Source organism: Moschus berezovskii, chromosome 25, assembly GCF_049115385.1.
Source record: "Moschus berezovskii isolate FMDL1 chromosome 25, NW_MosBer_1.0, whole genome shotgun sequence".
Taxonomy (NCBI): domain Eukaryota; kingdom Metazoa; phylum Chordata; class Mammalia; order Artiodactyla; family Moschidae; genus Moschus; species Moschus berezovskii.
This window is the reverse complement of record NC_142484.1, coordinates 39486667-39507232: the sequence shown is the minus strand read 5'-3', so window position 1 is coordinate 39507232 and position 20566 is coordinate 39486667. Positions and strand designations below refer to the sequence as shown.

Below are 20566 nucleotides of genomic sequence, written 5' to 3'. Positions count from 1 at the left end.
CTAAAGGGAAAGAGAGAAGAAGACCACATTCACATAACTTTAATATAGTATATTGTTAGAACTGTTCTATTTTATTATTATTTACTGTTAATCTGTTACTTGCCTAATGTAGAAATTAAACTCTATCATCGGTATATACGTGAAGGAAAGATATAGTATATAAAGGGTTCCGTACTGTCCATGATTTCAGGCATCCCTTGGGAGTCTTGGAACAAATTCCCTGAGGAAAAAGCGTGACTAAGGTATGATCACTCTGCAGATTCAACACTGGCAGTCTCAGCTCTTCGCCAACAACCACAGAGGTCTACGGCCTTATTTTCTTGAGAGAGATTAAGAAAAGTTCGGTTGTTCAGAAGTCATGGACGACCTACTCTGGGCCCTGAGCTCTTTGTTAGGGGCTGAGGTTGCATAAGAGAAATGTAAGATGCTGCCGGGGACCCTTGGACGATGCTTCCTCAGATGGCGAGGGGGGCGTCTTGACTATTCATCATGCGACAAAAGTCCCGTCACCTGGGACCTTAGGAAACAGCTGAAGTGTCACCAGAGGGGCGCAGGAAGGCCCAGGCTGTTCCAGTCCATGAGGCTGTTTATTTAGTTTCAACAAAGGAAGAGAATGAAAAGCATGGGAATGATCAACTTACGTCTTGTATTAGATCATGAGAATTTTTAAATGTTTGTCTCTTTGGAAACCTCTGTTGAAGAGGAGAAAGACTGGTTTCTGGTTGACCCAGAGGAGACAGAAGGAGCCGTAGCTGGATGCCATCCCTGTGGGCCGTGGGGAAAAGTTGAGAGACCAGACTGCAGTCACGGGGCTGGACTTTCTGCCCACCTCTCAGAAGCCACGAAGCTCCAAGTCTTCAGTTAACGCTGAGAAATGAGCGCAGGGAGAATCTGGTCGTCGCTTAATGTTACCTCCAGTGTTCAATAAAGGGGCACTTGGTGAAAAGTCCCTTCCCATGGGTGCTTTCAGTGCTCCGACCCTCTTACTCACCGTCTTCTAAAAAGAACATACAGACTCGGAGTCTCACAAGGACATGGATTTTCCCTGAATGTCGTTGAGAACGAGTCTCTTGAACAGAGACCTGTTCTCCAGCATTGCTCCCCAGTTTCAACCTTGTCCCGTTCCAACATATGGCCTCCTACTCCAAGACCCACGTGTCCGCGGGGGTCTGCTTACCTGACCCTGCCCTTGCCCTCTCTCGCTCCCTCTGCCTTCTGTCCGTTCCTGGACTGAGATACGCCCTTCCTCATCCCAGCCTCTTTTCCATGAGCCTTTCTGTCCATCACTCTGGCTCTGTAACATGCATCTGTTCCTCCTCTTTCAGAGATCAGCTCCCACATCGCCCCCTCAGACGAGCTCTTCCTGATCCCTGTGGCTGAAACGACCGAGCACGCACGCACTGAGGCTGTGCGGTCCTTCAGTTACGCTGTCACGGAGCACCCTATGCTGTTCTTCCATAGCATCTTAGTTAGAGGTATGCAGTTTTTCAAAAAAGACCGGACTGTGTGTTTAATGTTCATCTCCCATGCTTCATTAGGAATGGGCCGTGTGGGCCTGTTCACTGTTGTCTTCTAGTGATCAGGACTTGCCTGTATATATTTGGTCAACATTCAAATACTTGCTCAATAGGCATGAAGTGCCTTCTTATTTGGGGGGAAAAAAACAAACTGACATGTATTCATTCACTTCCTAAGTGTTGCACATTAAAACACCTACCCGGGACCCAAAGTTGAAGTTCAAAAGCTATCAAGGGGCTTACTCTCCATCAGTCAGATAAAACATAAGCATACGACAGGTATCACCTCGAATCTTGTCTCTGGCTCCTGGGATAGAATATTAAGACAGTCTTATTAAAGTGAAAGTGAAAGTTGCTCAGTCGTGTCTGACTCTTTGCCACCCCATGGACTATCCAGTCCATGGAATTCTCCAGGCAAGGACACTGGAGTGGGCAGCCAGAGGATCTTCCCAACCCAGGGATCGAACCCAGGTCTCCCGCATTGCAGGCGGATTCTTTACCAGCTGAGTCACCAGGGAAGACCATTCTTATTAAAAATAATTATAAATCATTTGGGTTTGATTTGTAGGCATTTGAGGATAATGCAGATTAGAATGTCTAGAAATAAAAAGTTAAATGAAGAAGAGAAGTGTGTGTACATTCACTCTTTTGTAAATGGACACTAACTGAGGTGTGTTCTATTTGAAGAGGTAAGCCGGCAAGTTGCTGTGTATTTGAGGGAGGGTGACCAATAATTCAATGGAGGGGGCGAGGGAGCCAAATCCCAGTCACGAATGCTGTTTCATAGCTTGGCCTGTGTTGCTGCCAGCGTGCCCAAACCTAAAAAGAATATTCATGTAGCACAAGAGTGGAATCATGCCTCCAATCCAGCTTCCTCGATAGCTTTGGAGTGCTTCGTTTTCCACTGGAGTTACGTGAGTGTTAGCAGTGCTTGCCTCTTATGTATGAGAACTTTTGTATTTCATAATCTAAACTTACTGATAGTCTAGAAGTGCTTCACTGATGGGCAATTTGACTTCTTTTGGTGGCCCATCTTGAATATCCCTTTTATTTGTTTTTGCCATGGTTTCCATTGTGTTGCTTAGTTAGTAAGAAGAATACCTGTTTGAAAAAAAAGACACAGGAAAAATAAATAAATCCTTTGTTCCTTTACTTGTGTTTATTAGATAAAGCACTGCTGGAACCTAACTTAAAGCTGGCTCTTCCATCCAGATTGCGCCCGAGTCCCCAGAGCTGGCACCATCCATGATGCTGGGTTACCAGGAATCAACTGGATTCTCGAGTCTGAGTTCCATGCTTAGAGCAGGTCCAGACCAGAACCCCAAACTTTCTGAGACTCACTCTCTTACTTGATCCATCAACAACTGTTGCCCCCATCGAGCTTCTTTAAGAGCAAGAACTTAACTTTTTCAATCATTTCATGTCTCCGCAGTGTTTGGCAGAGTGCCCTGCCTATCACAGCAGCTCAATAAATGTCTTCTAGTAATTAAAAATTAAGATGAAACAAAAGCACAACCTTCTATGAGGACCAGGAAACTAGGCTCCAAAAGAGTCAGAACTGGGATCCAAAGAAACTAGTTTTGGCCAGGGTGGCTATAAAAAGCAAATATAAGGACTTCAATAAAAGTGTTTTTTAAATGGTTAAGAGGTTTATATATGCAAAATAATAAGGATGATAAAAACAATGTATTATCATTACCAGTGACTGTTTATCAGCTATTAATTGCTTTTGTATCTTATAATAAGAAACATCAAAAATAATATTTTTAAAAAGGGAAAATCAGACGTACTGTTTTTAGTTTTTATGGTAAAGAGGAACACTTTGAGAATTTGGTATGAGTACTAATGCACATCTTTTAAGATCATAGTTTTTCTTCACAGATTTTTATCTTTGGATTTTTATTAATGTATATTGTCATTTTGCTTATTAACTTATATGCAGAGTTCAGTTCAGTTCAGTTCAGTCACTCAGTCGTGTCCGACTCTCCGCGATCCCATGAATCACAGCACGCCAGGCCTCCCTGTCCATCACCAACTCCCGGAGTTCACTCAAACTCATGTCCACAGAGTCAGTGATGCCATCCAGCCATCTCATTCTCGGTCGCCCCCTTCTCCTCCTGCCCCCAATCCCTCCCAGCATCAGAGTCTTTTCCAGTGAGTCAACTCGTCGCATGAGGTGGCCAAAGTATTGCAGTTTCAGCTTTAGCATCAGTCCTTCCAATGAACACTCAGGATTGATCTCCTTTAGAATGGACTGGTTGGATCTCCTTGCAGTACAAGGGACTCTCATGGGCTGGATGACTCGCAGGCTAGAATCAAAATTCTGGGAGAAATAACAGCAACGTCAGATATGAAAATGATACCCCTTTAATGGAAGAAAGTGAAGAGGAACTATCTTGATGAAAGTGAAAGAGGAGAGTGAAAAAGTTGGCTTGAAACTCAACATTCAAAAAACTAAGATCAAGGCATCTGGTCCCAGAACTTCATGGCAAATAGATGGGGAAACAATGGAAACAGTGACAGACTTTATTTTCTTGGGCTCCAAAATCACTGTGGTTGGTGGCTGCAGCCATGAAATTAAAAGATGTTTGCTCCTTGGAAGACAAACTATGACAGACCTAGACAATGTATTAAAAAGCAGAGACATCACTTTACTAACAAAGGTCCATATAGTCAAAGCTATAGTTTTTCCAGTAGTCATGTATGGATGTGAGAGTTGGACTATAAAGAAGGCTGAGTGAAGAATTGATGCTTTTGAACTGTGGTGCTGGAGAAGACTCTTGAGAGTCCCTTGGACTGCAAGGAGATCCAACCAGTCCATCCTAAAGGAGATCAGTCCTGGGTGTTCATTGGAAGGACTGATGCTGAAGTTGAAGCTCCAATACCTTGGCCACCTCATGCAAAGAACTGACTCACTGAAAAAGCCCCTGATGCTGGGCAAGACTGAGGGCAAGAGGAGAAGAGGACGACAGAGGATGAGATGGTTGGATGGCATCACCGACTCGATGGACATGAATTTGAGCAAACGTAAGGAGATGATGAAGGACAGGGAAGCCTGGCGTGCTCCAGTTCATGGGGTTGCAGAGTGTCGGACACGACTTGGCAGCTGAACAACAACAACAGATCTCAAGAAGGGACGTACCTAACCTGCATTCAGTGTATTACTAGGTGGGTGTGGTAGGAAAAACATAACCTTTGTAGTTATTTGTTAAAATGGCTGAAGACTCCATAAGAGTGGGGGTGATGTAATTCTTGTACATCACTATATTTCCCCTCCTAGCACATTCGATGCAGTCCTTGTCAAATCAACAATTAGATGGATGAATCAGGTAGACATTTTAATCCCAGATCTACCGCCTAGTATCTAGGTGACCTTGAGTAGGCTACTTAACCTTTTTGAGCTTCAGTTCCATCATCTGTAAAGTGAGAACAAAATTCTTATTTTAAACACTGGTAAGGATGAAATGGGTTAATATTTAAAGCACCTGGCATAGTGTCTGTCATATAGAAAGAACTTAGTAAGTATTTTTGCCCCTTTAGTTATGGCTCCAGAAGCATAATCTGGTAAATTTCAGGTAACTAAAGCAGAGGGATGTCTGCCTGATGCCAAGTATGAGGTTAGGTGTAAAGACGAACCCATGTGGTTTTTGACCATCAGCTTTCATCACGAATTTGGATCACCGAATAGGCAATCTACACAAATCATTCAGATCCACAATGGAAACACTCTCTGAAATAAAAACACACCTTTCCCCTGCAGACTTGCTGTTTGCATAACCAGACCTCTAGCGAGGTTCAGTCTTGCCTCAGACTTTTCTAGCCAAGTATGTTCATCTCTGAATCCTAATAGATTCTAGGATTTGTGAATGCAAATATACTACAATACTTTTTAACTGAAAACCACAAAGGTGACATATCAAAAAAGATTCAACTCGTTAAGACAGGTTACTATATTGTGTTATCTTCTCAGATGTGAAAGTATTGAGAATGATTCCATAGGCTGCATACTGTCACAGTTCACAGAAACTTAGCACTCGGAAAAAAATTGCTATCTTTCGTTTCAGGAAAACTGAATTTTTATATTACTTGCTATTTTAAAATTAGGATTTTTAACTTAACAGCTACACAAAACCATAGCATGCTGTCAAGGGTTTCATTTTACAAGAACTTAGTGTTTAACAAAAACTTTTACTATAAAATATTTTATTTAAAAGCTGAGACAAATAACATTAATCTCTAATTTTCTTTCTGAGTCATATGGAAGAGATCAAGTGTTATGGTTCCCACCTGTGGTACCCATCTGGTGCTGGAGGAAAAATGACCTCATTTTGCTCAATTACTTCAGTTACCTGGCTCTATTTATGACTCTCTGACCAATGTACAATTAGTTACCTAACTGCAGCTCAAGGCAAAAGATTTTAATAAAATATGAGTGAAAATGTGGATCCATTAAGCATAAGTGGTTTGTGCATAAACTATATTAAGATTCATGGTTTCACACAACTTTATGGAAAATTAGTAAGCCATTTGGGTCACCTGCTTCAGTTCAGTTCAGTTCAGTTCAGTCGCTCAGTCGTGTCCGACTCTCTGCAACCCCATGAATCACAGCACGCCAGGCCTCCCTGTCCATCACCAACTCCCGGAGTTCACTCAAACTCATGTCCACAGAGTCGGTGATGCCATCCAGCCATCTCATTCTCCGTTGTCCCCTTCTCCTCCCGCCCCCAACCTTTCCCAGCATCAGAGTCTTTTCCAGTGAGTCAACTCGTCGCATGAGGTGGCCAAAGTATTGCAGTTTCTTAACAGTTGCCTTTTTGCAGTGAGCTAATGACATTCCATCAAAACGTACTTTTGCATTAGATAATGTCCTACAAACAATGGGGGTTTTAATAAACATTGACAAGGATTTACAGTTCCTGACCACCTAGAAGTTTCCTATCTCAGGAAAAGGTGACAATTCTAGAAAAAACAGCTACAAAATAACTATTCTCCAAGAAGATTTCACTTAAAATAATTCCTGACAAACGAATACTTGCCCGGATTTGTCAGTAACTTCGAACATCTATTTAGTGCCTGTTCTGTGTGGCAATTTTTCTGGCCTGTAGTTATAAAATATAAAAGAGGTGAGACCTCTACTTAGACTGATAGGAAGAAAGAAGCATACTCCGATAGAACTTAAAAAATAGAGAGAGAGAGCAACTCTAAAAGGCTTTAGAAAACCATACAAGTAATAAATGCCAGAGAGATACTTCCCCAGGGCATGATCTTTTGTGCCTGATTTTCCTCTCCCAACTCTGCTGGGGCATCAATAACACACATCATGGGTGGCACCAGTGGAAAGAATCCACCTGCCAGTTCAGGAGATGCAAGAGACACCAGTTCGATCAGTGGATCAGGAAGAGGAAACAGGAACCCATTGCAGTATTCTTGCCTAGAAATCTCCATGGAAACAGGAGCCTCGTGGGCTTCAGTCTATGGGGTCACAAAGAGTTGGACACTACTGAGTGCACGCATGTACACACCCCCCCCACACACACACATACACACACGCAGTGAGGGCAGGTGAGGAGGCTGGGTTTGAAGGACTTGGGTGTCCAGCATTTTCAGAGACTATTCCATAATCATTTTCTATCAGGAAATGTTTCAAAAAGTATTCCCCAAATGCTTCTCAGTGAAAAGTAATAAGTCTATTTAGTAAAAAGCAACATATAATAAGCCATCTTCTTCAAATATCCTCTCATCCCATAATGCTTTGACTCTGTAAAGTGTGTTAGTCATTCAGTTGTGTCCAACCCTTTGCGACCCCATGGACTGTAGCCCACCAGGCTCCTCTGTCCATGGGATTTCCCAGGCAGGAACACTGGAGTTGGTAGCCATTCTCTTCTTCAGGGAATCTTCCTGACCCAGGGATCAAACCCAAGCCTCCTGCACTACAGGTGGATTCTTTACCTTCTGCATTATCCCCCAAACAAGGAGTCTGTCTTTTCTTGCACCATCTCAGGGTCCTGGCTCAATACCTAGAAAGTTCCTCATGACTTTGTGGAGCCATGAATATCCAGAAGCTTCCTAATGACTCCTTTCATAGTTCTATGGAGGCTGGGAGTGGCAGTTCTCCCCTGATGCCTTTCTAGACATTTGAAGTGGATCCTGATGTTTGCTGGCTAATGTTTCATATATAGATTGAAATGGTGGATATTTACTTAATAGCATTAGTAATGATAAAAGTTCTGAATAAGATTCCATCAGGGGTTGAGAGCACGATTTAGTTAAAAAGATCTCTCTATGAGTATTGGAAGTCTTGAAGTCTAGACATGGCTTTGCCATTAACGAGCTACAAAATTATGTCAGTCTAACAACAGCTGTAATACTGCAGTGCTTCCAAAAGCCTTTGTGAACGAACTATCTGACATCTAACCATTAAGGCACTCATCTTCAACAAAATATAACTCCTCAAATACTGAATAGTAACTACTTCAGCAACTCATTTGGGGAATTCAAAAACAGATATTAGCATATAGGTCACCATCTCCCGTGGGCACAAACTGGATGTTCAGTAATTATCTGATTCAAATGCCCGACTGGCAAATAATGCACAGTCACTTTCTTTCCTGATGGTCCTATTTATTTGCTCATCAGTTCAGTTCAGTTCAGTTCAGTCGTTCAGTCGTGTCCGACTCTTTGCAACCCCATGAATCACAGCACGCCAGGCCTCCCTGTCTATCACCAACTCCCGGAGTTCAAACTCACGTCCATCGAGTTGGTGATGCCATCCAGCCATCTCATTCTCTGTTGCCCCCTTCTCCTCCTGCCCTCAATCCCTCCCAGCATCAGAGTCTTTTCTAGTGAGTCAACTCTTTGCATGAGGTGGCCAGAGTATTGGAGTTTCAGCTTTAGCATCAGTCCTTCCAGTGAACATCCAGGACTGATCTCCTTTAGAAAATGGACTGGTTGGATCTCCTTGCAGTACAAGGGACTCTTAAGAGTCTTCTCCAACACCACAGTTCAAAACCATCAATTCTTTGGCGCTCAGCTTTCTTCACAGTCCAACTCTCACATCCATACATGACCACTGGAAAAACCATAGCCTTGACTAGACGGACCTTTGTTGGCAAAGTAATGTCTTTGCTTTTTAATATGCTATCCAGGTTGGTCATAACTTTCCTTCCAAGGAGCAAGCGTCTTTTAATTTCATGGCTGCAATCAGCATCCGCAGTGATTTTGGAGCCCAAAAAAACGAAGTCTGACACTGTTTCCACTGTTTCCCCATCTTGTATATACCCTGAATTTGGAAAGTAAAATAACTTTTAAATTCAAATTCTCAGTTAGGCTAGGATACATTTTTAATACAATCTAAAATGTTGTAGAAATGCTCACCAGCATATTTTTTTTAAAAAAAACCTGAATGCATTTAAAGGTTCTTAGTAGTGATATCACTTAAATTTAGTCTCACAAAATTTCAGACCCACCTCTTTTATGTAGATTATGTACATATAGCCCCAGACAACTTTAAAATGTAAGATACAGCCAATTTGGAAAAGAAACATAACCATGAAGAGAATATTGTGAGAATAATGGACATAGATACATGCAGGACTTTCCACACTCTGACGGTGAAGGAGAATGAAAAGACCTCTCTCCTTCAACAGCGAATAAATTATACCAACTGGGGCTGGGTCTTGGGGGTGGTGGAAAGAAAATTCATGGGCAATTATTACACATGCTGATAAATACCTAGTCTTATTCTTTTCCTTCTCTGCCTTCACCGGTAGCTTTCTCTCTCTCTTTTTTTCATCAGATGTGACATGTTCTCTCACCTCCCAACTGCTTTCTCGACTCTCTCCACCCAGCGGAGAATTATGGGGTAAGAAGGGGAGTGAGGAGACAAGCTGCGATACAAATCTAACAGATTAATAAAAGAAAGAAGCCAAGCGTCCTATTTAGAAGGATGCTGCCAGCAGCCAGGGTAAGAAGCCGAGGGTGAAGGGCCATCAACGCCACACCCAGAGCTTGTAAAGCTCCTGCAGCTGGAGGGCTCCATGCTGGTACTAAGGACGCAAGGATTTTCGGGGTCTGTCGTCTGAAGCCTTTCACCAGACTGTGGATTCAGCGAGAAGAGCCCTAAGGTGATTGGAGTCTAGGCCTAGCTCCTCCGTGAAGGAGTTTTATAACCTCGGACAGGTCTCTAAACCTCTCTGACCCTCGCTTTCTCTTCCATCTTTCCTACCTGTCAGGATTATTAATGAGGCTCAAATGCTTTCGGAAAACTGCCAAGCGATAAAGCCCCATACGAGCAGAAGGCATGATTAGTCTACTTGAGCATCCGTTATGTGTTAGAGACTGAGGGCATCACGAAGGTTACACACCTGAGTCAAAGTCAGATCCTGCTCTCCGGAGCTGAGATCTCAGAAAGGCAAATGAGCAACGTTTCCAGGGATTCTACTGCGAGGCGGAAAGAGAGATGCGTTCGCATTCTGATCGGATCCAAAGAGTTCTTCCTCCCTCTGTGTTTCCCAGGTGAAAAGGTTAGGAGGTTAGCGGCTCCTTACCGCCCAGCACTTCACCCCGATGTTGGACCTCCAGAAAGTCGGAACCCCAAGCCCGTTTTGTGGCGGAGGCAGCCGGGTACCAGGCGGAGATGCTCATAAAGTCTTAAGAGTCAGGCCCGGGGGAAGGAGCCGGGGCCGAGCAAGGAAGCTAGGCAGTGTGACCTCCCCAGGACGGCTTCCGGGTGCGGATACAAGGCAGTGGACCCGAAGGCAGCGCGCACGGCCGGCGGGCGGACCTGCCATTCACTCCAGCGCCGCCGCCGCGCCCTCCGTTTCCAAGGCGACCGGCGCGCGCGGGCCTCCCCCTCCCACCACCACCGGCCGCGAGCGGCGGGCCGGGCGCGCCCCCTGGTGGCCGCAGCGGGGAACAGTCAGGTCGAGGGTCCGCGCTCCAGCTGTCTCCCCACCGGGTTCTCACCGTCTCAACTCGCGCAGCAGCCCCGAGACTCCCTCAGGTCAGCTCAGTTCAGTTCAGTCGCTCAGTCGTGTCCGACTCTTTGCAACCCCATGGGCTGCAGCACGCCAGGCTTCCCTGTCCATCACCAACTCCCGGAGTTTACGCAAACTCACGTCCATTGAGTCGGTGATGCCATCCAACCATCTCATCCTCTGTCATCCTCTTCTCCTCCTGCCTTCAATCTTTCCCAGCATCAGGGTCTTTTCCAATGAGTCAGTTCATCGCATCAGGGGGCCAAAGTATTGCAGTTTCAGCTTCAACATCAGTCCTTCCAGTGAACACCCAGGATTGATCTCTCCTTTAAGATGAACTGGTTGGATCTCTTTGCTGTCCAGGGGACTCTCCACAGTCTTCTCCCAACACCACAGTTCAAAAGCATCAATTTTTTGGCGCTCATCTTTCTTTATAGTCCCAACTCTCACATCCATGCATGACTACTGGAAAAACCATAGTTTTGACTAGACGGACTTTTGCTGGCAAAGTAATGTCTCTGCTTTTTAATATGCTATCTAGCATATTAGGTTGGTCATAACTAACCTAGGTTGGCCTAGGTCTAGGTTGGTCATAACTTTTCTTCCAAGACTCATAGCCCACTTTTAACTCCCTCCTGCAGCTAACTGGGAAGCCGCGAGTGGTGTAGAGGCTTGAGATCTAGGCTCTCTCTGTGTTGTGACTGTAAGCTACTCAGTGTTTCTTCCATTGTAAAGTTAGACATCAGGATTGGACAGTGGTTTTCCGACAGCTTGTAGGATGGGAAAGGGATGTGCGTTCTGCCCCGCTCTCTGCCCCAACCCCACCCCTTCTCTCCTGCCTGCTTTCATTTTGTGTAAGCATTCTCTCGGGTTTAACTCCAAGGAGAACTGCAGACCCCTGGACTAAATGCTTTTAAGGTAACTTACAGCCCTAAATGCAGAGTTCCAAAGAATAGCAAGGAGAGATAAGAAAGCCTTCCTCAGCGATCAATGCAAAGAAATAGAGGAAAACAACAGAATAGGAAAAACAAGAGATCTCTTCAAGAAAATTAGATATCAAAGGAAAATTTCATGCAAAGATGGGCTCGATAAAGGACCTAACAGAAGCAGAAGCTATTAAGAAGAGGTGGCAAGAATATACAGAAGAACTGTACAAAAAAGATCTTCACGACCAAGATAATCATGATGGTGTGATCACTCACCTGGAGCCAGACATCTTGGAATGTGAAGTCAAGTGGGCCTTAGAGAGCATCACTATGAACAAAGCTAGTGGAGGTGATGGAATTCCAATTGAGCTATTTCAAATCCTGAAAGATGATGCTGTGAAAGTGCTGCACTCAATATGCCAGCAAATTTGGAAAACTCAGCAGTGGCCACAGGACTGGAAAAGGTCAGTCTTCATTCCAATCCCAAAGAAAGGCAATGCCAAAGAATGCTCAAACTACCACACAATTGCACTCATCTCACATGCTAGTAAAGTCATGCTCAAAATTCTCCAAGCCAGGCTTCAGCAATATGTGAACCGTGAACTTCCAGATGTTCAAGCAGGTTTTAGAAAAGGCAGAGGCACCAGAGATCAAATTGCCAACACCTGCTGGATCATGGAGAAAGCAAGAGAGTTCCAGAAAAACATCTATTTCTGCTTCATTGACTATGCCAAGGCCTTTGACTGTGTGGATCACAATAAACTGTGGAACATTCTGAAAGAGATGGGAATCCCAGACCACCTGAACTGCCTCTTGAGAAACCTGTATACAGGTCAGGAAGCAACAGTCAGAACTGGACATGGAACAACAGACTGGTTCCAAATAGGAAAGGAGTGCCTCAAGGTTGTATATTGTCACCCTGCTTATTTAACTTATATGCAGAGTACATCATGAGGAACGCTGGGCTGGAAGAAGCACAAGCTGGAATCAAGATTGCCGGGAGAAATATCAATAACCTCAGATATGCAGATGACACCACCCTTATGGCAGAAAGGGAAGAGGAACTAAAAAGCCTCTTGATGAAAGTGAAAGAGGAGAGTGAAAAGGTTGGCTTGAAGCTCAACATTCAGAAAACAAAGATCATGGCATCGGGTCCCATCACTTCATGGGAAATAGATGGGAAAACAGTGGAAACAGTGTCAGACTTTATTTTTTTGGGCTCCAAAATCACTGCAGATGCTGATTGCAGCCATGAAATTAAAAGATGCTTCCTCCTTGGAAGGAAAGTTATGACCAACCTGGATAGCATATTAAAAAGCAGAGACATTACTTTGCCAACCAAGGTCCATCTAGTCAAGGCTATGGTTTTCCAAGTGGTCATGTATGGATGTGAGAGTTGGACTGTGAAGAAAGCTGATCGCCGAAGAATTGATGCTTTTGAAGTGTAGTACTGGAGAAGACTCTTGAGAGTCCCTTGGACTGCAAGGAAATCCAACCAGTCCATTCTAAAGGAGATCAATCCTGGGTGTTCATTGGAAGGACTGATGCTAAAACTGAAACTTCAATACTTTGGCCACTTCATGTAACGAGCTGACTCACTGGAAAAGGCTCTGATGCTGGGAGGGATTGGGGGCAGGAGGAGAAGGGGACGACAGAGAATGAGATGGCTGGATGGCATCACTGACTCGATGGATGTGAGTTTGAGTGAACTCCGGAAGTTGGTGATGGACAGGGAGGCCTGGCGTGCTGTGATTCATGGGGTCACAAAGAGTCAGACACGACTGAGTGACTGAACTGAACTGAACAGCTCTAAAAGCCCTTGATCCTGCTTATGTTCCTTCTCATTTTACCTTTTTTTTTTTTTTTTTTTGCTCCAAAACCTCAAGAAATCCTGTATAGATTTTGTCTTTCCCTCTGTTTCCACCTTTGGCAGCTCTCGTTTTGGAGGACTCTTGAGAGTTCCTTGGACAGCAAGGAGATCCAACCAGTTCATCTTAAAAGAGAGATCAGTCCTGGGTGTTCATTGGAAGGACTGTGCTGCAGCTCAAACTCCAATACTTTGGCCACCTGATGTGAAGAACTGATTCATTGGAAAAAAACCTGATGCTGATGACTGAGCAACTGAACTGAATTCCTAATTTCAAGGGGGAACAATATACACCTACAACTTCTGAATTTACCCTTTTCCTCACCTGGGTTCATTCTCATTTCCTGCCTCAAGACAGTTTCTTATATTCTGAGAGCACTTAGTTACATTTGAGTCAATTATGCATCCTTTTTGTCTTGTAAGTCTAACATTTGGCATCCTTGAATTTGATTTTTAAAAAATACATTTTCATATATTTCATGATTAATGCTGTTACATGAATACATATGGAAGAGAACTGAAGCAGTGAATAAAAATATTAATTACCTTTGGTTGAGGTAATTTTTCTAAGTAAAAAGCCACCTGAAACCTAGCCAGTTTGAGGTAATTTATGCCTTCTACGTTGTTCAAACTGCCCTTTATTCTATTAGTGTTTTATATTTGTGCAGTGTCAATTATTTGCTGTGATCTACGCAACTAAGATCATGGCATCTGGTCCCATCACTTCATGGGAAATAGATGGGGAAACAGTGGAAACAGTGTCAGACTTTACTTTTTTGGGCTCCAAAATCACTGCGGATACTGATTGCAGCCATGAAATTAAAAGACGCTTACTCCTTGGAAGGAAAGTGATGACCAACCTAGATAGCATATTAAAGAGCAGAGACATTACTTTGCCAACAAAGGTCCGTCTAGTCAAGGCTATGATTTTTCCAGTGGTCATGTATGGATGTGAGAGTTGGACTGTGAAGAAAGCTGATCCCCGAAGAATTGATGGTTTTGAACTGTGGTGTTGGAGAAGACTCTTGAGAGTCCCTTGGACTGCAAGGAGATCCAACCAGTCCATCCTAAAGGAGATCAGTCCCGGGTGTACATTGGAAGGACTGATGCTAAAGCTGAAACTCCAGTACTTTGGCCACCTCATGCGACGAGTTGACTCACTGGAAAAGACTCTGATGCTGGGAGGGATTGGGAGCGGGAGGAGAAGGGGACGACAGAGGATGAGATGGCTGGATGGCATCACTGACTCGATGGACGTGAGTTTGAGTGAACTCCGGGAGTTGGTGATGGACAGGGAGGCCTGGTGTGCTGTGATCCATGGGGTCGCAAAGAGTCGGACACGACTGAGCGACTGAACTGAACTGAACTGAACTGACACATCTGATAAAGTGTTTTTAGTTCCTTGGTCTTCTCTAGAAGAGTAGCAACGGGTTGGGGAGTAAAATAATTGAATAATGTACAGATGTAAGAGGAAGAAAGCTGCCACCGCCCCAATTTTTTTTTAAGATTATTTATTTATTTATTGGAGGCTAATTACTTTACAATATTATATTGGTTGGTTTTGCCATACATTGACATGAATACACCCCGGGTGTACATGTGTTCCCCTCCTTGAACCCCCCTCCCACCTCCCCATATCCTCCCTCCGGGTCATCCCCATGCACCAGCCCCGAGCATCCTGTATCATGTGTCGAACCTGGACTGGTGATTCGTTTCACATGTGATAATATACATGTTTTGATGCCATTCTCCCAAATCATCCCACCCTCACCCTCTCCCACAGAGTCCCAAAGACTGTTCTATGGGAATTTTTTCTTGTTGTTAAACGGAAAAACGATTTTGTGATTCTTCAGGACTTTGAATTCATTCCCAAATCACTTTCTATAAATCCTAAGCCAGCTTCTTTTGCTAGAGTCTGGGCCCATGGTCAAAAATGTACTTTTACCCTATCATTTATCTCCTGTGCAGTTTTTCTTATGATGTTTGCCAGTTGGTGGTCAAACAGTGAAGCCAGATAAAAACCATTTGCTGAGTTTCTTCATTTGGCCCTGATTTTCTGTTAGCCTTGCCGTGTTGAATGATGCAGAAATAGAGGTAGGAGAGTATCTGTGGTAGAAAAAGCCAACTATGTTGTCTGATTTTGGCAGAAACACAAAGAATTTGTTTGGTATTTCTGTGGCTAAACATTTTACACTTTAAAACTTATTTTCATTACCTCTGCAAATAAATCATAAGGCGGTCAACCAAATGTATTAAGTTTCACAGTAATTTTTAGAAATATGAGCTAGTGATTAACCCACTGATTTTGTAAAACAGTTCAGACTTCTGGTAAATCAGAGCTTTAACTGACAACAAAGTTACTTTTAAGCACTGGAAAAGCCCTGCTATAATTTCTTGTCTAAAAACTTGGTTCCCCCAAAATTGGAAGCAGTTAAATTGTTGTTTTGCAAAAAGTCATGAAGTAAAATGGTCTCTTGAGAGAGAAAGTTTACATCACCTTTAAGCAGGCATGGTGACAGACTCACTGAAGGGATAATGTTTTGACCTATCATCCACTGGTATGATTATAAAATGGGGTTGTTTCCCCTTTATTTATGCATGCTTAGTTGCTCAGTCGTGTCTGATTCTTTGCTACCCTTTGGACTGTAGTCTGCCAGGCACCGCTGTTCATGGGATTTTTCAGACACGAATACTGGAGGGGGTTGCCATTTCCTCCTCCAGGGGATAAAGGTTGCATATTGTTTTTTCCCTTTCAGGCTGGAGGTATGGCTCTTCAGTCTGTATCTCTTCATCTCTTCAAACTGAGTTTAAGTTGAATGAAGAGTACTCTGGCAAAAAAGAAATCACTCCTCTTCTCTCCCACTGATCTCCTCTGAGTAAGTTTGGAAATGAATTGTGTGATCTCTGTTCTGTCTGGGGAAGAGGAGCCCAGGATGCTAAGTTGGAGACAGAGGGTCATATCCCACGAACTTGAGCCAGGTGCTGTGCATGGTAATTGAAGGCTTCAGTGTGTGGTGTCATGAGAGCAGTTCAGCTTTCAGGCAGTTTTAAAACATGACAACATAGGATAAATATTCAAGTAAGTGTGTGCGTGCATGCTAAGTCGCTTCAGTCATGTCCGACTCTTTGCGACCCTGTAAACCGTAGCTCGTCAGGCTTCTTTGTCCATGGGATTCTCCAGGCAAGAATACTTGAGTGGGTTGCCACGCCTTCCTCCAGGGGATCTTCCCCACCCAGGGATCAAACCCTCGTTTTTGTGTCTCCTGCATTAGCAAGTGGGTTCTTTAACACTAGTGCTGCCTGGGAAACCCCCTTCAAGTAAATAGAACATGACAAAAAAATCTGGAAATACATATAGCCAGTTGCTTCAGACAAAAATGCCAAGGTAATTAACAAAAGGATACTATTTTCAACAAAGGCTACTGTGGTAATTGCATATCTGGGGAGAAAAAATGAGACTTACCTTGACCATACACAAGAAAATTAAATTGAATCATAGATCTGAACATAAAAGCTGAAGCTATAGAACTTTTAGTTCTGTTTAGTAAAACAGAAGAAAATCTTTGTGACCTTAGGTAGGCAAAGAGCTTGAATATGAAGAGAGAGAATTATAATTTGGACTTAATAAAAATTAAATATTTCTGCTCTTTAGTTAGTTTCTTTAAAAAGAAAATGGAATTTTAATCACTCACTTGGTATGTTTTTAAGGTCAACAGGCAGGAATTCTTAAGAAACAGTTACATGAGTTTCAAAGCAAAGAGTCATCATGCACAGTATTTTGTCTTCTGGTTCTTTGAAGTCAAGTCAAATTCGAGAATGTTCTAGGCGATCGTGGAACATTTCATTGGCATTGTAAGAAAATCCCCTGTATTTGTGTCCAGAAGTTATCTTTGGGCCCCTATGCATTGAAAAAGAATAAATTTTATGGCAGAAGAGGAATATAAATTTGAGAGAAGGGGACTAGGGAAAAAAAGAACTTTGAGCCCAGTCCTCAGGGATGAAGGGGAAGTGAGAGCGGAGGGGTTTTCAGTGCTCAGTGCATTATTCTGGGAAGTGTCTCAAGGGTTCAGACGAGCTTCCTCTTTCACCTAGGTTGCTGCAGCCCAGTGTCAATCACACAAGCTCAGTTTTAGGTATCAGGCTCCTTCCTGCTCGAGGTTTCATTTGGAGATGGATCTGTGTGCCTGAAGATTGTATGATCACTGCTGCCCAGACTGAGAAAGACTTTGGGAACCTTAGTTTAGGGACCACATACTTACTTACTCGATTTTGCAAAATTGTTCTGTTTCCAAATATGAGCAACTTTATGTTTAGCAGTACAATTCCCAGGTGTTTACTCTTTAATTAGTTTTAAGAAGATGAAAAGGCAAACCACAATCTGGAAAAATATTTTCAATTTATATACTTGACTAAAGGCTGCTATCCATAATTTATAAATAACTTCTAAAACTCAGTAATGAGAAAATAGAATAGCTGGATATAAATGCCACAAACGATTTGAACAGACACTCTGCAAAAGAAAATATATCATTGGTCAACTGATATATGAAAACATGCTCAACATCATTAGTCATAAGGGAAATACATAATAAACCCCAATGAGATATCACTATTTACCCATTAATTTGGCTAAACTTAAAAAGACTGATAATACTACGTGTTGACAAGGATGTGGAGCAGCTAGAACTTTCTTGTATTATGGCAGAAGAGGAAGATGACACAACCATTTTGGAAAACTTATAAAGTTAAACATATCTACTGTATAACCCAGCTACCACACCCTTGTTTTCCCTTGAAGCTCAGTCTGTAAAGAATCCACCTGCAGTGCAGGAATCTGTTTGCAATGCAGGAAACCCAGGCTTGATTTCTGGGTCCAGAAGATCTGCTGGAGAAGGAAATGGCAACCCACTCCAGTACTGCATGGAAAATCTCATGGACAGAGGAGCCTGGTGGGCTATAGTCCATGAGGTCGCAAGAGCTGGACACAACTTAGCAACTAAACCACCACCATACCCTTAGATATTTATCCAAAAGAAATGAAAATGAATGTCCAAGCAGCTTTATCATGATAATCTAAATCTGGAAACAACTCAGATGTCCATCAGTAAGTAATTGCATAAGCAGAAAGTTTACATTCATACATCCAACAGCATGACGGTCACAAAAGCATTTAGCTAAGTGAAAAAGTCAGGCATGAAAAGCTATATACCATATCACAGAAAATTCTAGAAAATTCTGAAAGCAGATCACTGGTTACCGAATGCTGATGAGGGTGGGGTGGGGGGATGAAGGGATTGACTATAACAGGACAGGAGGGAACTTTTCAGGAGGAAAGAAGTGTTCTAGAGCTTGATTGTGAGGGGTTACAAGGGTGTATGTATTTGTTAAAACTCATCAAATTATCTTTAAATGGGTGCATTCTATCGTATATAGATTACGTGTTTAAAGTTAATTTAAAAATGGCTACACGTTATTTGATAACTCCTCTCATCAAGAAATGGGATCTCTGTTTCCTCTCCTTGAATCTGGGTGGTCTTATGCCTGCTTCAACCAACAGAATATGGCAGAAACGACTCTATGTTGCTTCCAAAGCTGGATCATAAACACGCAGGCAGCTTCTTCCAGGTTCTTTCGGGATACTTGCTGTGGGGGAGGTCAGCTGCCTGTAGAAAGTCCACTCTGAGACGACCATACTAGATAACCCAAGTGTACGCTCTGTGGTCAACCAGCTGAGTTCTGCCTTCCAGCCTGAAAACTGCCAGGCATGTGAGTGAAACCAACTTGGATCTTTCCAACCAGCCCATCCATCAGCTGAGTATTGCTGAGTTGATTTCAGCTGATGCCACAAGGGGATCATCAGTTACTAACCTACGGAGTCTGGGATATGGTTGTTTAAAACCATCGAGTTTTGATAGTGCATTAATGGTCCATTATTACATAACAGATTACCCCACATTTAATGATTCAGACAGCAATAATCACTTACTATCTCACAGTTTTTTATGGCTCAGGAATTTAGGAGCAAGTTGACTGGGCAGTTCTAACCTGGGGTATCTCATGAGGTCAGATGTTGGACAGATTCTGACTCTTGCCTGGAGGAGGTTTCAGTCTAGGGGGAGGAAGGGGCAGTAGAAGCAGGGTTGGGTAACCCCTGGAACAGGGGTGAAAGCAGAGTGTTAAGGGAAAACCCAGCCCAGTCTTGAGACTCAGGGAAAAAGTTCCCAGAGGAAGTGTGGTCTAAACCCAGACTTGACAGTGAGCAGGAATGAGTCGTTCTGGAGGCTGGGGCTTGAGAGGGGCTGGGACAGAGACACGGGCGTGTCCCAGGGCCTAGAGGTGGAAATGAGCATGATGAGTCAGCTCCTTATGGAGCTGAGAGAGATGGTTAGGGTCTCAGAGAGCGAAATGGAGCGAGAGGGGAGGCTGGGTGAGCCAGCAGGGACACCCTTGTATGATCAGAAGCGTTCACTCTGGCTCCAGTGTGGAGGAGGGTGGGGGAAGTCAGATGGAGAGTTTCCAGGATGAACTCCACTGAGCACGTCTTTTTCTGCCTCAGCGTCTCTCACCTAAGGTCTAGTTTCTCAGATTCTGCCTTTTGCCAGAGGGCAGTGACTGGCAGAAAGAATGAGCTCATCTCCTGGGCTCAAGTTATCAGCTTGCCCAATCTCTGGAGCCTTCTCTGAGCCTCAGGTGGGATGCCCACCCCCGCACCAGAAAGTTGTCTATGAAACTCTGCCTCTAACAAACATATTAAAGGAATCAGAACATGTGGAGTGACACTGCCTCCATATGGAGAATGGGGCCATATGGATAATAGAGTCCATCTTTTAGAAGCTGTATTTGTATAATTGTTTGTCACTTGGTTTTCTTATTATTGTGGTAAGAACACATGAGATATGCCCTCTTAAAATCTCAGGTGGATAATAACAATATTGTTAACAATAGGCACTCTGTTTAACAGCAGATTTCTAACATTTATGCAGCATAACTGAAACTTCATTCCTGTTGAATGGTAGCTCCCTATTTCCCCTTCCTATGAGTCTGAGTATTTTAGGTATTTCCTATAAGTGGAATCATACAGTATTTGTCCTTCTGTGACTGGCTTATTTCACTTAGCATAATGCCCTCCTGGTTCATTCATGTTGTTGCAACTGGTAGTATTTTCTCCTTCTATTAAAGGTACATAATATTCCACTGAATGAACATACCATGTTTTGTTTATCCATTCATCTATCAATGGACATTGACGTTGTTTCCACATTTTGGTTATTGTGAGTAATA

General features: G+C 43.3%; 1 protein-coding gene and 1 long non-coding RNA gene across 3 annotated transcripts in view; one reads left to right on the top strand and one right to left on the bottom strand.

Moving 5' to 3' along the window:
- CCDC83 (coiled-coil domain containing 83) overlaps positions 1 to 2590 on the bottom strand; it is a 48686-nt gene extending 46096 nt beyond the window's left edge. For both annotated transcript variants that reach the window (XM_055416148.2, XM_088832215.1), the window contains exon 1: positions 2496 to 2590. In XM_055416148.2, the coding sequence (XP_055272123.2) occupies positions 2496 to 2590 (95 nt within the window). The remainder of the gene's footprint in view (positions 1 to 2495) is intronic.
- Positions 2591 to 3762: 1172 nt separating this feature from the next.
- Positions 3763 to 20566, top strand: part of LOC148773893 (uncharacterized) — a 37286-nt gene continuing 20482 nt past the window's right edge. The window contains exons 1-2 of the long non-coding RNA XR_016036373.1: positions 3763 to 4685; positions 16042 to 16161. This is a non-coding gene — a long non-coding RNA (uncharacterized LOC148773893). The remainder of the gene's footprint in view (positions 4686 to 16041; positions 16162 to 20566) is intronic.